Source organism: Impatiens glandulifera, chromosome 1 (genome assembly GCF_907164915.1).
Source record: "Impatiens glandulifera chromosome 1, dImpGla2.1, whole genome shotgun sequence".
Classification (NCBI taxonomy): domain Eukaryota; kingdom Viridiplantae; phylum Streptophyta; class Magnoliopsida; order Ericales; family Balsaminaceae; genus Impatiens; species Impatiens glandulifera.
In genome coordinates this window covers 20,543,170-20,562,213 of record NC_061862.1, presented here as the reverse complement: position 1 = coordinate 20,562,213, position 19,044 = coordinate 20,543,170, and the positions used below count along the sequence as shown (strand labels likewise).

The 19,044-nt window shown below is 33.4% G+C and overlaps 1 protein-coding gene across 1 annotated transcript; it reads left to right on the top strand.

Moving 5' to 3' along the window:
* Positions 1 to 8,961: 8,961 nt before the first annotated feature.
* Positions 8,962 to 10,200, top strand: LOC124920410 (glucan endo-1,3-beta-glucosidase 14-like). Its single transcript, XM_047460899.1, has one exon. It carries the CDS (start codon positions 8,962 to 8,964, stop codon positions 10,198 to 10,200), a length of 1,239 nt encoding a protein of 412 aa, XP_047316855.1.
* Positions 10,201 to 19,044: the final 8,844 nt, after the last annotated feature.

Below are 19,044 nucleotides of genomic sequence, written 5' to 3'. Positions count from 1 at the left end.
TTTGGATTAATTTCACTTTAATTCACATTTGAATTTCATGTGAATTTCATTTGGATTAATTTCACTTTAATTCACATTTGAATTTCATGTGAATTTTATTTGGATTAATTTCACACTTAATTCACATTTGAATTTGGTGTGAATTTCATTAGCCCAAATATCATTTCCATTTAATTAATGGAATTAGTTTAATTCCAACAATCCCCCACATTAATGGAAATTGAAAAATTAACCCGGTGAAAGGTTCAACAGTTGAATTTTACATAGGATAGGTAGGTGTAACCCTTTGAACCTTCCCTTATGAAAGTATATAACTTTACTAACCGATTAGTAGACTCGATGTCCTTGAACTATTCTGCCTTTTGTGTAAACGATTACACACTTTCACATAAAATTCTTCCTAATACATGTCAGTTCTCATGATTGTGTTCGTTTTGGCCATGAACACTCGCCTGGTTCAGTGAGAGGGTCTAGAATTGAGCCGTGCAATTCTTTCGAAGCGGCCCCACTTCTCTCTCACATAGGTGATCTCTTTATTCATAAAGAATCATTAAAAGCCTGTGTGCTTATCCTTTCCTGAAATGCTATTTTATCGTAGGATTTTTACCCATAGCAATCTACCAAGTTTAGTACAATTAGGTTGTCCCATTGAACCTAGTTCTTGGGATCTCCAGTCATCATAGGTTGGGTTTCCCTTCATACTAACTTATTGTAGGCTTAAGTCCCATTCCTTGTGAGGACTTTAACACCAACTCTCTATTTAACCCTTTGGTTAGCGGATCCGCAATATTATCTTTTGATTTTACGTAATCAATTGAGATAATTCCAGTAGAGAGTAATTGTCTAATGGTATTATGTCTACGACGTATATGTCTAGACTTACTATTATACATATGACTCTTAGCTCGTCCAATCGCAGATTGACTATCACAATGAATAGAAATTGCTGGTACGGGCTTAGACCATATTGGAATATCTTCTAAGAATAGACGTAGCCATTCAGCTTCTTCACCACATTTGTCAAGAGCTATAAATTCAGATTCCATCGTGGATCTAGCATTAACAGTTTGTTTAGAAGATTTCCAAGATATAGCTGCACCTCCAAGTGTAAATACATATCCACTTGTTGACTTAGAGTCTTTCATATCTGAAATCCAATTAGCATCAGTGTACCCTTCGATAACAGCAGGATGTCTCGTGTAGTGCAAACCATAATCACGAGTATTTCTTAAATACCTAAGTAATCGTACAATGACTTTCCAATGATTATTACCCGGATTACTCGTGTATCTACTTAGTTTGCTTACTGCATATGCTATATCTGGTCTTGTACAACTCATTAAGTACATTAGACTCCCAATTATTCGAGAATATTCTAATTGAGAAACACTCTCTCCGCGATTTTTAGATAGATGTTGACTCGTATCTATCGGAGTCTTAGCCAATGCAGAATCATCATTGTTAAATTTTTCGAGGATTTTATCCACATAATGTGATTGACTTAGAACTATCCCTTCCGATGTTCTAATCACTTTGATTCCAAGAATCACATCAGCCAATCCCATATCTTTCATGTCAAATTTTGAATTTAACATATCTTTAGTGGATTTAACCATTTTATCATTACTTCCAATGATAAGTATGTCATCTACATAAAGACATAAAATGACGTAACCATTTTTTGTGTCTTTAATATAAATACATTTATCACATTCATTGATCTTAAATCCACTTGAGATCATAGCATGATCAAATTTCTCATGCCATTGTTTTGGAGCTTGTTTTAAGCCATACAATGACTTAACTAATTTACAAACTTTATTTTCTTTCCCTTGAGAAGAAAACCCTTGAGGTTGATCTATGTAAATTTCTTCTTCCAAGTCTCCATTTAAGAAAGCTGTTTTTACGTCCATTTGATGAACTTCTAGATTGCGCAAAGAAGCAATCGCAAAAATTAATCGAATAGAAGTTATTCTCGTAACTAGAGAATATGTATCAAAATAATCAAGACCTTCTCGTTGGCGATATCCTTTTACCACCAGTCTTGCCTTATATTTATCAATTGATCCATCAACTTTCATTTTCCTTTTGAAAATCCATCGGCAACCTAGTGGTTTATTTCCCGGAGGCAGATCCACTTGTTCCCATGTATGGTTTATAAGATAGATTCTATCTCACTATTAATCGCCTCTTTCCATTGATGCCCTTCAGACGAGTTAATTGCCTCATTATACGTTTGAGGTTCACTTTCCATCATGAAAGTAATAAAATCTGGACCAAATGATTTTTCGGTTCTAGCTCGTTTACTTCGTCTAAGTTCAACCTCAACTTCATTCTCCTTTTCTTGTTCATCTAGTTCAAGAAATCTTTTTGGAGAACGTTGTTCTTCATTAGACTTATATGGAAATACATGTTCAAAGAACGATGCATTTCTCGATTCCATTATCGTATTCTTATGAATATCCGGAATGTCCGATTTAAACACAAGAAAGCGATAAGCACTACTGTTATGTGCATATCCAATAAATATACAATCAACAGTTTTTGGTCCAACTTTCACCTTTTTAGGTAATGGTACGGCTACCTTAGCTAGACACCCCCACATTCGTAAGTATTCATATGATGGTTTTCTTTCATGCCATAATTCATATGGACTCTTATCTAGCTTCTTTCGTGGAACCTTATTTAAAAGGTAATTAGCTGTCAAAATAGCTTCTCCCCACATGTTATGTGGTAGACCAGAACTTAATAGAAGTGAATTCATCATTTCTTTTAATGTTCTATTTTTTCTCTCAGCCGTACCATTTTGCTGAGGAGAATAAGGTGCTGTCGTCTCATGGATTATACCATGTTGAGCACATAGCTCGGCAAAAGGTGATTCATATTCACCTCCTCTATCACTTCTTAACACCTTGATCTTTTTACCAAGTTGGTTTTCAACCTCATTTTTATAAAGAGTAAATTTCTCTATGGCTTCATTTTTACTTTTAAGAATATACACATAACAATATTTTGTGTTATCATCAATAAAAGTAATGAAATATTTTCCTCCACCACGTGTTGGTGTTCCTTTTAAATCACACACATCTGTATGAATTAAATCAAGCGGTCTATTACTTCTTTCAACGTTTCGAAAGGATGATCTCGTCAATTTCGCTTCAACACAAATTTCACACTTATGTTTCTTATTAATTTCGAATGTAGGTATACTACTCAATTTTATTAATCGATGCATCGAATCATAATTAATATGACCTAGTCTACCATGCCATAAAATGGAAGACTCCAACAAATAAATAGAAGACTTATTCTTTTCATTCATACTTGGCTTAACTGCCATTACATTTAGCTTAAAAAGCCCATCAGTAGCATAACCTCTACCTACAAACATTCCACCTTTGGATAAAATAATTTTATCCGACTCAATCACAATTCTAAAACCATGCTTACTTAGAAGAGATTCGGATATCAAATTTTTCCGAATCTCTGGAACATACAACACATTAGTTAAAGTTAAATCTTTCCCTGAAGACAACCTTAACACCACTTTTCCTTCACCTTGTATGTCAAAAGTGGCAGAATTCCCCATGAACAACTTTTCACCATTCTTCACTTCTTCGAGGCTTGAAAATACATCTTTGTTGGAGCAAACATGTCTTGTAGCTCCTGTGTCAACCCACCACTCTCGTGGATTAGACCCCACCAAGTTAACCAGATATCATCGCACATAGATCCATGTCCGATAATCCTTGAGTCAAGTTAGCCTCTCGAACTCTTCTCGGCTTCTTGCAATCGGAAGATCTATGGCCCATGCCATTACAATTGAAACACTTGCCCGTGAACTTCTTAGAGATTCCTCCTTTAGGATTAAGGCTCCGGTTTTTGACAAAAGAATTGTGTTTATTCTTGTGTTTACCATGCTCAACCACATTTGCTTTAGCCACATGTTGACTAAAGTATTTCTTTGAGGCGCTTTTATTTTCCTCTTCAATGCGTAGACGAATCACCAATTCTTCTACGTTCATCTCCTTTCGCTTGTGCTTAAGGTAGTTCTTGAAATCGTTCCAAGACGGTGGCAACTTCTCAATAATAGCAGCCACTTGGAAAGTTTCTCCTAAATTCATGCCCTCGGCATGAATTTCGTGCAAAATAACTTGGATCTCTTGAACTTGTTTAATGACCGGTCTTGAATCTACCATTTTGTAGTCTAAAAATCGACCGACCATAAACTTTTTTGCACCCGCATCTTCTGTTTTGTACTTACGTTCAAGAGATTGCCATAGTTCTTTGGCCGTATTCTTCTCACTGTACACATTGTACAATGAATCCGATAAACCATTCAACACGTAATTTCTACATAAGAAATCTGAATGGTGCCAAGCATCAATGGCCGAAGCCGCTTGCACATCAACTTTCGGATGCACGTTTGCATCCGACGATGAAGCCACGTTTGGCTCATCGATTTTGGGAGTGGGAGGATCCTCCGTGAGAAATCGCGCAAGACTTAGGGTCGTGAGGTAGAAGAACATCTTCTGTTGCCATCTCTTAAAGTTTGAGCCATCAAACTTTTCTGGCTTATCCAGATGGTTAGCTGGAACTGGCATCCTCATGTTAGAAGCAGGTGTTTCGGTAGTCATTTCTGAATCACAAAACCAGAAACGTGTAAGAATCTGAGATAAGTAATATTTGCAAACTGTTTTAAGATTGTTGGTTATCTTATCTCATAAAATTTACACGTAAATGATATATAAAAATAATACAATGATAATAAAACAATACAACAGATTATTTAAGAAATGAAGAAAAATCTTCTTGTTTGCTCCGAGGCCTGTGGAATCACAGTTCCCTTAAAACAGTTTCACCGTCTCCCGTTTGTGCTGAAGAGTTTCGTCGGTGGCTGCTTCCCAGGGTACAACGGAACCTGCAATGATTTAGCACAGAAAAACCACTACAACAGCGAACTAAACAAAAGTACCTGAATCACAATCACCGGGTTTCGCACAGAAATGATCGAGCCAAGAAACTCGAAGAACGCTCACAAGAACACTCACAAGAATACTCACAAGAACAAGGAAAGACTTTAGAATTCTAGAGAGAGAAGTGATAAGATAATGTGTGGAGAGGAATACAATGTGAAGGGATATTTATAGTTGAAAATTAAACTCATAATCAATTCTTTAATCCAACGGTCACTAATCCATCATCCACTCATCCAACGGTTATCGTTGCTTGCATTTTCATCATCTTTGCAAGTTACATCCTACAATAAATATTTTGTAGTTACAATGACAATTAACATCATTTGTTAATTGCCTCATTCAAGACATTTATGTTAATTGTAACAATTAACAAATTTAATTCACAATGAATTTGATGTGAATTTCATTTGGATGAAATTTCACCTTAATTTACATTTGAATTTCATGTGAATTTCATTTGGATTAATTTCACTTTAATTCACATTTGAATTTCATGTGAATTTCATTTGGATTAATTTCACTTTAATTCACATTTGAATTTCATGTGAATTTTATTTGGATTAATTTCACACTTAATTCACATTTGAATTTGGTGTGAATTTCATTAGCCCAAATATCATTTCCATTTAATTAATGGAATTAGTTTAATTCCAACAAAGACATGGTGACCCTTAACTAAGACTTTCAATGGGTGGGGACGGACAAAAAGAAGATGAGAGAGAGAGGAGAAGAAGAAGATGTGAGAGAGAAGGGAAGGAGAGAAAGGTTTGTGGGAATGAGAGAAGAGGAAGAGAAAGGCACGCTGCTTTTTTTTTAAAACATAATTGATATTTGTTTTTCACCTAACTTATTTTTTCAGGTGGAGAGTTGCTCCCCTATCATCACTAGAATAGAGCTTTTTTTAGTTGCGAGTTAGAATAGAGACTCCGCCCCTTCTATGGCGGCTCGTTTGGCCAGCTTGAAGCCAATACCGCTAGATCCTCTCATGATGATGAAGAAGACATGGTGACCCTTGACAGGGAGAAGAAGATGAGAGAGAAAGGAATGAGAGAATATGAAAGGTTTGTGGGAATGGGAGAAGAGAAAACACGATATTTTTTTTTATAAATGTATTTAACTTTATAATTTTATATTTATTTGTTACTTTATATATAATATATAATTTTTCATCGTTAATTTTATATAAATATATTTTATTTTCTATTAAATATTTTTTCTCTGATTATATATATATATATAAAATATTTTCTTTATGAGTATAAATAATTTCTATTTTAATATAAAAATTAACTAATTGATAATAAATATTAAATACAAAATATATATACATACGCAAAATATATATTTATAAACGAAATAATAAAATTATTTCAATAATCTTAATTGTCCTAGCAGTTTAAGTGTTCACATTTCATGCTTAAGACCAAAGTTTGAATCCCAAAAAATGCAAATTTATATTTTCTAGAATGTATTCTTGACTATAATATATGGCGGCGCAACTTTTAAATAAATGATAGGCATCTAAATGTGTGAGGTCGGAATTAGTGGTTGGTTTGGCGAGCATTTGAAAGTGTGAGGTCACGAGATGAAGGTCGGGTGGTGGGTGATTTGTCGAGTGTGAGGTTGAAATTAATGGTTGGTATGACGAGCATTTGAAAGTGTTAGGTCACGAGATGGAGGTCGGGTGGTGGGTGGTTTGTTAAATGTGAGGTCGGAATTAATGGTTGGTTTGACGAGCATTTGAAAGTGTGAGGTCACGAGATAGAGGTCGGGTGGTGGGTGGTTTGTCGAGTGTGAGGTTGGAATTAATGGTTGGTTTGACAAACATTTGAAAGTGTGAGGTCACGAGATGGAAGTCGGGTAGTGGGTGGTTTGTCGAGTCTGAGGTCGGAATAAGTGGTTGGTTTGACAAGCATTTGAAAGTGTGAGGTCACGAGATGAAAGTTGGGTGGTGGGTGGTTTGTCAAGTGTGAGGTCGGAATTAATGGTTGATTTGGAGAGCATTTGAAAGTGTGAGGTCACGAGATGGATGTCGGATGGTGAGTGATATGTCGGTTGTGAGGTTGGAATTAATGGTTGGTTTGACGAGCATTTGAAAGTTCACATACTTTCATAATTTTATATTTATTTGTTACCTTATATATATTATAGTATTTTTTATTATTAATTTTATATAAATACATTTTATCTTTTATCATATATTTTTTCTCTCATCATATATATATATATAACATTTTCTTTATGAGTATAAATAATTTTTATGTTAATATAAAAATTAACTAATTGATAATAAATATTAAATACAAAATAATAAAATTATTTCAACAATCATAAATGGTCTAGCGATTTAAGTGTTCACATTTCATGTTTAAGACCAGAGTTTAAATCCTAAAACATACAAATTTATATTTTAAAAAATATATTATTGACTATAATATATGGCGGTGCAACTTTTAAACAAATTATAGGCATCTGAAAGTGTGAGGTCAAAATTAACGGTTGGTTTGACTCACATTTACAAGTGTGAGGTTACGAGATGAAGGTCGGATGGTAGGCGGTTTATCGAGTGTGAGGTCGAAATTAGTGGTTGGTATGACGAGCATTTGAAAGTGTAAGGTCACGAGATAGAGGTCGGGTGGTAGGTAGTTTGTCGAGTGTGAGGTCACGAGATGGACGTCGGGTGGTGGGTGATTTGTCAAGTTTGAGTTTGGAATTAATGGTTGGTTTGACGAGCATTTGAAAGTGTGAGGTCATGAAATGAATGACGGGTGGTGGTTAGTGGTTGGTTTGATGTTGGATAGGAGATTTATGATCAATTGGGATTGGTTGTTGATTTGTTGAAATAGGAGTAAAATAGAGGTTGACTAAAATTGGTAAGTGGTTTGTCGATAGATAGAGGCATATGAAAAAGTATGAGTCATAAGATTATGGTCAGTGGGTGGTTTGTCGAGAGGATAAAGAGGCATATGAAAAAGTGTGAGTCACAAAATAATGGTTAGTGGTTGAGTTTGACGAGATATAAGATGTGTGTCATCAATTGAGGTCGACTAAGATTGGTTGGTGGTTTGTCGAGGGGATCAAAAATACATATGAAAAAGTATGAGTCGTGAGATGAAGGTTAATTGAGGGGTTAAGTGGATGTCGAGAGGATAAAATATATGTTAATATTAAGTTTAAGATTAAACTTAATTTAAAAACTAAAATTAATTTTAAATTAATTATATTTGAATCATATTAATTTTATTTAAAATATTTATAGATATATATTATTTGATGAAATGCTCTAATAAATTTAATATTTTGAATTTATATGATAAAATCTTTTAACTTCATAAACTAGTTAGTGTTAATATTAATTATTAACTAATTAATTAAAAAATATATAAACTCATTAACTTCTAGACCAAAATAAACATGGATTGTTAAGGTAAAATAATAACTCAAAAATAATTTATAGGTTAACAATGAGTCCCATAACTCATCAATATTAATATAAACATTATAAATAATTTTTTTATTAAAAATATATAATAATATATTTATTAGAGCATTTCATCAAATATATTGACGAAGAGCAAAAAAAAATATTGATTTTATATGTTTAAAAACAATAATGTAACAAAATTAATTATAGATATTAATCTAAACTTATAAGAAAATTGATATAAAAACAATATAATAATAATAATAATATTATTAGTATTATCAAAATATATTTAATATTTGGACAGGAAATTGAAATAAAAATAATATAATAATAATATTGTTGTGAAGATATTTAATATACTATTCTATATATAACCTAGTTAGCTAACAATATATTTGAAAAATTGATTAATTAATATAGAAATAAAAGAGAAACCGAACTTCCTAACGTTTTCTTATATAAACTTACTCGGAGGAGTTTTAAAAAACAGAGCATCTGTTCGAAACCAGAGAACGACCGAGGAAGAAGAAGAAAATAGTTCCAGAGGGAGCTACAATGACTTCTTTCAACTTCTTTCCCCTTCTTTTTATTTTCTCTCTTTTGGGTTCTTCTCTTCTTATTCCAATCATGTCTATTGGCGTTGGAATAAACTACGGTCAGATCGCAGACAATCTCCCGTCTCATGACCGTGTAGCTGTACTTCTTAAAAGTCTTAACATCACAAGAGTGAAGCTCTATGATTCCGATCCTAACGTATTGCGAGCGTTTGCAAATTCGGATGTTGAATTCATTCTCGGACTTGGAGGTGAACAACTTCAGAATATGGCTGATTTGGGGAAAGCTCAAGATTGGATTCAACAGAATGTTGTACCGTTCATATCACAAACAAAGATCACCAGCATTATAGTTGGCAATGAAGTATTAGCTGGTAATGATGAACAGGCAATAACTTATCTCTATCCAGCTATGCAAACTGTTTATAATGCCCTAGTTAATCTCGGTCTTAGCAAACAAGTTTACGTCACAACTGCACATTCTCTAGCCATCTTAGCCAATTCATTCCCTCCTTCCTCCGGTAGTTTCAAGCCAGATCTTGCTCAATATCTTCAACCAATTCTCAACTTTCATGCACAAGTTAAATCCCCTTTTCTAATTAATGTATACCCATATTTTGCTTATAAAGATAGTCCTAGTCAAATTCCACTTAATTATGTTCTCTTCGAACCCAATTCAGGATCTGTTGATCCTGTAACTAATCTGCATTATGATAACATGTTGTTTGCACAAATTGATGCTGTTTATTCCGCAATTCGAGCAATGGGTCATACTGATGTTCAAGTTAAGATTTCTGAAACTGGCTGGCCTTCTAAAGGTGATCAGAATGAGGTTGGAGCTTCTGTTGAGAATGCAGGAATTTATAATGCCAATTTGTTGAAACGAATTCAGGAGAATCAAGCTACTCCAGCTAACCCATCAATTCCAATTGATGTATATGTATTCGCTCTCTTTAATGAGAATCTCAAACCTGGTCCGACATCAGAGAGGAATTATGGTTTGTATTATCCAGATGGTAGACCTGTTTATGATGTTGGATTGCAGGGAATTCTACCACCTTCCATATCTTCATCTTCTGGTATTTATGTAAGTAGTATAATCAATTTTATTACTCTTATATTTATAGCTCATAATTTTACTGATTCCGTTTATCTTTACTGTCTTAAATTTAACTTGCAGGCACTACCAATTTTGATAGTTACCATGGTGCAATGGATAATCATATGTTTGCTTAACTAATCAGATATGATAGAGGTAAGAAATTGAAATCCATATTTTTTTTTCCTGTATATTTTTGAGAAATAAGAGTAATTTAAACAATAGTTCAAGAGGTAATAAAAGCATCAGAAGAAAATTTATAAAGTGACAGGTTTATTTTATATTTAAAACACCTTAAATGAAAGATAGGATTATGCGAATGGTTAAGATATTATGGATAATGCGAATGATCATATATCTCGATTTATTATTTTATTCAATAGACATGTTATTTCATTAATTAAAATAATTGTTTGACAAACCCTTAGATGGAAAAGTCTAAAATTGCTTCTTTCGGATGGAGATAATGGACGGATGGTGATAACTGATAATGGACTTTGAATTGAATAAAAAAAAACAATTCTAACTTATTAACACACAAGTCCTCTAGATTGACATCTATCAAGAATTAGAAGCCATACGCGTTAATATTTTTGTAATTGTTTGCTACCAGGAAGAAACCTATAGCTATATATAAAAAGAAAAATATCACTTTTCTTGTACCCACTTTTTTATTTTGTTTCACACCTGCATAAACTTCAGTGATTGATATTCTTAAATGGACCCGTTTTTGATTAATTTAAGAAAACGATCCATGTTCCCATTACATAAAGTTTTGATGAATTGTGGTTGATCCCAAATTAAATTCAAATTAAATCAATATTTTTAATTAAATTCAAATTATGTTTTGACGGGATTCCCAATAGTGACATTCTAGCTACCGATTGATTACCTTCAAATTAAACCATATTTTTAAAAGAGTTAATGTCATTTTCAATGTTAGAAACTAGAAATTAGGATTGTTTATTTGACTCGATGATAGGTTAGCTAGTTAGTTGTTTTTATTTAATCTAGTGGATGAATGATTAATAATCATGAATTTATTTAATTTGGTTTTGATTTAGGGATGGGATGAAGTTAAGGTTAATTGTTGTGGTTTCGTTTTTTGTTTATGTTTAGTAAAATATCGATTAATCATATTGAGTATTTACTAATAATATATATGTTATTCTTACAGGATATTTAGAAAGGAGAAAGGGCAGTTCATCACATCATCTAGTGACAGATTAGGAGATATTTTTTCCTATATACCATAGAAAACAATTATTAAAATCATTGTTTATTTTGATTCATTGATTATTATAAATAAATATATTTACAAGTTATTTTTGTTTAGTATGTTTTGGTTAGTTTGATCAAAGTTGAATTAGTTAATAATTTATATATTTCAATAACACGATGAAATAAAATTTTAAATTAATAATAATAATAATAATAATAATAATGATGATAATAATATGTTATTATAAGTTTTGCAATTTAAAAAAATTACAAAATTTCAATTCGTCCACAATAAGAAGCTCAAATGGACAATTTGACCAAATATTTCAGGCTGAATATATAATTATTCTAATAAATTTTATAGATATCATTGTATATGAAGTAAGATGTTTTCTCTCTTATTGTTTTATAGAAAATTGAGGTGTACTTGATATTATTAACACTAGAACTTATTTAAAAAGTTCCGATTGAGAATACATGAAATTAGGGTTTATAAGTAATTTTATAGAACGTAGTAGATCTTGAGGGACATAATTTTATAGAATCGTAGCTGATTCTGAGGGACAAACTCCATTTTTATACACAATAATAATATTATTGCATCGTCGTTTTCCCCGATGACAATTCCATAATGTATATTTTTTCCTTAATCTATACAAAATCAAATGTTTTCTTACGTCTTATTTTTTAAAATATTCTCTATTATCAACATCTAATTCATGGACATGCAATGTTAGTAATTTGGCTAGAACTTAAATGTATTCCGGAAGATGTTGATATTTTTTGTGTGTATATTATCCATTTTTTATCAGGGATATATCCATTATATCTAGAGCCGTCAATTTAGGTTAGGCCCGTTGCTTTTACCGAAAGATATATGCATATCTTTCGGTTTTGCTTTACTGTTTTTACCGAAAGATATATGCATATCTTTCGGTTTTGCTTTACTTTTTTTACCGAAAGATATATGCATATCTTTCGGTTTTGCTTTATTGCTTTTACCGAAAGATATATGCATATCTTTGGGTTTTGCTTTACTGTTTTTACCGAAAGATATGCATATATATCTTTCGGTATTTTCTCTTTATAGGTTTTTAATATTTTGTTTGTTTTTATATAACCTTAACCTGTTTAATTATCAGTCAAACCAAAGAAATACAATAATAAAAAAAATTCATTACATTTTCCAAAATTCTAAATCAATACATATTACAAACACGTGTTATACAAACACACGTGTACTAATCCAAAAACATAATCAAACATACTTGTTCCAAACACGATAACATTATCCAAAAACTACATATTAAACGTACTAACTCGGTGGTTGATTCGATAACCTTGTTAATATTTCTGCAATCTGTTGTTGCGTTCTTTCGTTATTAACTTGAACTATCTCTTCTAGTTCATTGACCTGCGCCCGGAGTTGTTGGTTCTCTTCTCTTAACGACGACCCTCCACGTTGAGAATTGCCGCCCCTCCACCGATCACCGTGAAAGCGCGATAACCGGACGCCTGACCCCATACCCATCACCTGTCCGTGTCGTTGGGGCCCCGAAGGCTTTTTCGGTCACCTCAAAGTCGGAGATATCGAGTGTTTCACTAATTATTTGCTCCATCTCCGCCTTCACATTTTAAAGTTTCATTGTATAAGATGTATATATAGTTCTATTAAATTTTCAATTAAACTTATTTATTAACTTACAATCTTCTCTTGTGATAATGAGTTCAACGTCAGGATCGGGTTATCTTTGGTGGGTCTCGGAGTTTGAGTCTTTCTAAACCTCTCTATGATAGTTGGTGGACATCCGAGTTCAACCGTATGTACAAATAATTTAGTTAGTGTTCATCAATAAATTAGTTAAATTATTTATAATAGGTATAACTGAATACATACCAATTCTTCTTCTACGCGCGAAAATGGTTTACTGCCTGTATGGTGCGGAAACTTTACTTGTTTTCTATTGTCAATATTGATAAAGCTTTTTTTTCTGCATTTAAAATAAAAAAGAAGTTAAAACTAGTGTCGTTAGTATATATTTCAATTCTAAAATTATACGTACCTTGAAATTCTCGGTGAAGAATCTGCAGAGAAACTCACAATCTGCTGGATCATAACATGGTGGTGGATTCGCAAGCACGTCCGTCTCATCTCTATTATGAATCCGGACGAAATCCTGACTCAAATCGGAGCTCCACCTATCCCATATTTGTTTGACGTGTGCAATCCCGACCTCTCTAAACGTATCTATAGACATATCTGTATTCTCAAATGGATCCTGAAATATTAAATCACCAAATGTTATAAAACTTCATTTGAATGTTAATTAAGGTTCAATTTTTTACCGTCATAGCACGCCATAGTGAATCGAGTTGGTCGGTACTTAAAGCTCTCCACTTTAATTGGCGATGCGAGATGAGTTGAGGGTCCCGCACCATCGAACCCACATGCCGAGACCACATACGCCTCGCATCACCTTCTGGCCTCCCATCCATGTCTCCGAAAGTCAGTTGCACTTTAGATCCTTGAGCCCTTTTAGCAAGCTCAATATTCTTATTCTGACCTCGTGTACGCGTGGAGGAAGAACCTGTAAAAAACAAATAATTAATATTATTAGGTCAAAAACATTATAAACAATAAACAATATATATTTATAATAATTTACCGGTACCAGCAGTGTCTAGAGTGGACTGGTCATCCTAATGATGCTCCTCCTCATACTCAGCCTCCTCATCCTCCTGATCCTGCTCTGCCCCCGCAAACGTACTCTCAACGAAATCATCAGCATCCTCCTCCTCTTATGATTGGATTGGTATGAAAGAAGATATTGGGACATGATTTAACACCGGACCCACTGCTGACTCCCATGAATGCTCTCCCCGGCTCCCTAAAGACCCCCCCTCAGATCGTAAGGTTGCCTACCTGTGAAATCAACCCCTTGAATGTCTTGAAGAGTTTTCTTGGCGGCATTGTACGTACCTGTTAACAAAGATAGTATGAGAATATTTATTAGTATGAAATCAATAATATGATGTGAAGTTTAAGGTAAAACACTAATCTATTCTTAACTAGATATTTGTAAAACGTGGATTTATTTTTGTCACAATCTTCCATTCGGGTCATGATGCCACATCAGGGGCGTAGAATACTTGTTGTGTTTGACTCGCCAATATATAAGGTTCCTGCATTTGGGTTTTAAAAGGCGGTTGACGTTTATATTTTCGAAACCATATTTATCCACTTTCACTCCACGATCTCCAGAATGTGCATCAAACCACTGACACTTGAAGAGGACAACCCGTTTGTAAGAATAGTATTGTACTTAGATTATGTCCGTTAAAACTCCGTATATAATAGAGTATCTGATCCATTGTTGCCTACAACAACAACTCCGTTGTTTTGAGTGGTTAGACCTTCGTCGTATTTTTCTGTACAGAATTTGTATCCGTTTATTTTACACCAAACAAAACTAAATAAGTACATAGTTGGACCAGAGCTTAAGATCTTAAGGTCTCTTGATATATCGCTATCGTCTGTTAATTGGGCGACCTATATACGTAAATTAAGACTCAAGTTAAATTATTCGTAAAATGTAGAATCAAGCTAAAGTTATCAGATCTATCCATGATTCTAGTATCTACTCACTCTATGCTTAAAATAGCTAGCATACGTTGGGGGAATTTCTCCATGGGACTCCATGTTATTGCAATCCTACACATACTCGTTGCACGTGTGTTCACAATATTAAATTCTAAAATCATATCTTTAATGCTAATAATTTGTACTAACAAAGCAATATGAAATCATACATGTAAAATAGTTCTGCTTTAGGGCAATTTTTCAAGATGTATGAATGAGCCATATCTCGATCGCAATAATCCAATTTATATATTGTGTCGTTGGATAGTTCTTCCAACGATGAAAATACTGAGAGACCTGTGATTGAACTTGGTTCAGGAGCTTCTTCCATGTATTTGGCACATAAACGAATACTTTCATTCACAAGATATGTCTCGCTTATTGAGCCTTTTGGGTGATTTTTATTCCGCAAATATCTTTTTATTGTGCCCATGTATTTTTCTATAGGATACATCAATCGAAACTGGACAGGACCCCCAAGTATAACCTCAAGTGACAAGTGTATCGGGAGATGCATCAGGATGTCAAACAACGATGGTGGAAAAATCATTTCCAATTTGCACAGTGTCGTCACAATATTCAAGTACAATTGTTCTAGATCGGATTCACTTAACACTTTGGAACACAACAAACGAAAGAACCGGGACAAATTTACTATAGCATCATACACATCATTTGGAAGCAATTCACGGGTTGCTAGAGGAATAAAATATTCTAATAAAATGTGACAATCATGACTCTTCAATCCCGTAATCTTCTTCTCTTGCAAATTTACACAACCTCTAATGTTTGAGCAAAAGCCATCAGGTAACTTAAGATCCTTCAGAAATTTACAAAGACGTTGTTTATTCTTAGAGGACAAAGTGAAAGGGGCTTCTAGATAATGAACTACTCCTTCGACATCTATAGGATGTAACTAGTGTTTTATGTTCAAGAGTTGTAAATCTTTTCGGGCTTTAGGACCATCCTTAGTCTTCTCTTTTACATTCATCATTGTTCCCAACACGCTATCACAAATATTTTTCTCAATATACATCACATCCAAATTATGTCTCAATAATAATGATCCCCAATAAGGCAAATTGAAGAAAATGTTAAGTTTGTTCCAATTGTCTCCCTGTGTTTAATGATATATCTTGGTTTTTTTCTTTGATCTGTAGTTAGAATAGTGCCTTCTAGGTCCCGTGCTTGCTCATAAATTTCTTGTCCCGTTAACATTTTTGAGGGCTCTCTATAATCTGTTCGACCATCAAACGACTCTTTATCCCTCCGGTATTTGTGGTTTGGTGGAAGGAAGCGTCGATGACCCATGTAACATTGTTTCTGCCAATTAACCAATCGAAGAGATATAGTGTATTTGTTACAACAAGGATAAGCGAGTTTCCTTTTTGTACTCCACCTTGACAAATTTGCGTATGCTGGAAAGTCGTTAATGGTCTATAGCAACGTTGCACGCATATTAAAGTATTGCTTGGTGTGTACATCAAACGTTCTCACACCACTATTCCATAGTTCAGTTAACTCTTCAATCAATGACTATAGAAATATGTCAATTGCATCACCTAGACTCTTTGGACCTGAAATTAACATAGATAGAATGAAATTGCTAGAATTCATGCAAAGAGTGGGTGACACGTTATAAAGAATTAGAATAACCGGCCAAATATTGTATGACTTTTTTCCATTTGCAAAGGGTTGGAAAACCAAAATTTGGAAATTGAGCAAAGCCGAAGGATTTATATAAATCTTTCGGTTTTACCCTTCAAACCCGGAAGATTTCCCCTATATCTTTCAGTATTTGACCTTTTAATTATTATTATTTTCACTTGATATAACCATTGTTATATTTTATCCTTAAAACCTAAACACAATTCTATACATATAAATCAAACACAAATCCTTACACATACAAATATAAAACATATTCACTCATTCTAAGTATATAATGATCAAACACAAAGCTTGTATACATTTTATATACTCAAACACAAATCTTATACTTGTAACTAATTCAATCACAATCCATCTACTTGGAATATTTAATCACGTATAATTGATATGCTTGGACAATTAAACAAGATTCATGTACTTAAACACCAATTGGAAGAGGGTGGAGAAATTTGTAAAGGACCAAAACCGAAAGATTTACCCTAAATCTTTCAGTATTCTTTAGCAAAACCGAAAGATATATGCACATCTTTCGGCTTTGGCCTTTAAAAACCAAAAAAACAAAGTGCTGGAAATTGTGCAAAACCGAAAGATTTGTATAAATCTTTCGGTTTTACCCTTCAAATAACCAAAAAGCAAAGTTTTTGGGATGTGGGAAAAGTCGAAAGATTTATATAATTCTTTCGGTTTTACCCCCCAAAACTGAAAGATTTCTCCTATATCTTTTGGTATTTGACCTTTTAAATTTTATTATTTTCACTTGATTTAACCATTATTACATTTTATCCTTCAAACCTAAACACAATCCTACGTTATAAATCAAACACAAATCCCTACACATACAAATATAAGAACATATTCACTCATTCTAAGTATATAATGATCAAACACAAAGCTTGGATACATTTTATATAATCAACACAACAGCCCTATACTTGTAATTAATTCAATCACAATCCCTATACTTGGAATATTGACTCACAATTGATTTGTTTAGACAATTAAATAAGATTCATGTATTTAGAAACCAAAACACCAATTGGAAAATGGTGGAGAAATTTGTGAAAAGTGACCAAAACCGAAAGATGTATATATATCTTTCGGCTTTGTCCTTCAAAACCCCCCCAAAAAAGTTCTGGAAATTGGGTAAAACCGAAAGATTTATATAAATCTTTCGGTTTACCCTTCAAAACCGAAAGATATATGTACATCTTTCGGCTTTCGCCTTTAAAACCCAAAGAATCATGTAACTTAGCCGTTTTTCTGAAAATGTTTTGAAAGAGATCAAAGCCGAAAGATATACACTATATCTTTCAGTATAGACCTTAAAGAAAATCTTATACTTAGCCGTTTTTCTGAAAATGTTTTGAAAGGGATCAAAGCCGAAAGATATACATTATATCTTTCGGTATATACCTTACAGAAAATCTTATACTTAGCCGTTTTTCTGAAAATGTTTTGAAAGGGATCAAAGCCGAAAGATACATAATATATCTTTCAGTATTGTATCTAAATACCGAAAGTTTTTCATCTAGTGTTGGCTTTATTTCTCATTTGCGACAGGTTTCTTCCTTTCGGCACTTATACCGACAAATTAATAAATCTGTCGAAAAATCTTTCGGTAAAACCCCCTTTTTTACTAGTGCAACACTCACATCTCAAGAAGTGATGCCATCTTTAAAATTATTTGAGCAACTATTGTCTAGACATTCCGGAAAACCAATAGAGAGTGAATTTTAGTCAAATCTCAATACAACGAATGAGAGGATAAATCGAGTTCTAACTTGTCAAAATGTGGAAGAAATTCAAGAGGATGAGGTGGACGTAACTCAAAAGTTAAGGGAAAATACAACACATCAAATTGTAGTAACTAAATAAGCCAAACCACTTCGAGGAGGAGTATTAGTTTAAAGGACAATCTAGATGCAACAAATTCCATCGATTTGGTCACCTCGTCAAAGAATGCCAAACTTGGAATACTCATCAAGCAAGTCAGGTTGAGGAAAATCAAATAAACTGGGAGATACAAGGAACATTCTATGTGTGTCACATAGTTATTGTCAAAGAAATAGCAAAATGATTTCTAAGGAGCGAAGTTAGCAACCATATGACGCCGACCTCAGAAATTTTCTCTAAGCTCGACAAAAATGCCAATGCCCATATTCAATCTGGGAATGGAGAGCAAGAAAAATCTAAAGGACTTGGAATGATCGTCATCAAGAAAAGGAAGGTCATAACTCTATTAACAATATCCTTTGTGTGTCAAGCTTGGGCCAAAATTTACTCAGTCTTGGAAAATAGGTATAAAATGGGTATAAACTCTACTTTGATAACAATGAGTTTATTATCTTTGATAGACAAAATAAGTGAAAGGTGTTCACCAATATCAATATGGTCAATCGAAGCTTTGCTCTCAACATCAATTATGTAGATCTAAAAGCTCACTGAATTTCTAC

Bases quoted from the DNA above. Each gene is read 5' to 3' on its own strand.
- LOC124920410 (XM_047460899.1), top strand. From the start codon at position 8,962: ATGACTTCTTTCAACTTCTTTCCCCTTCTTTTTATTTTCTCTCTTTTG.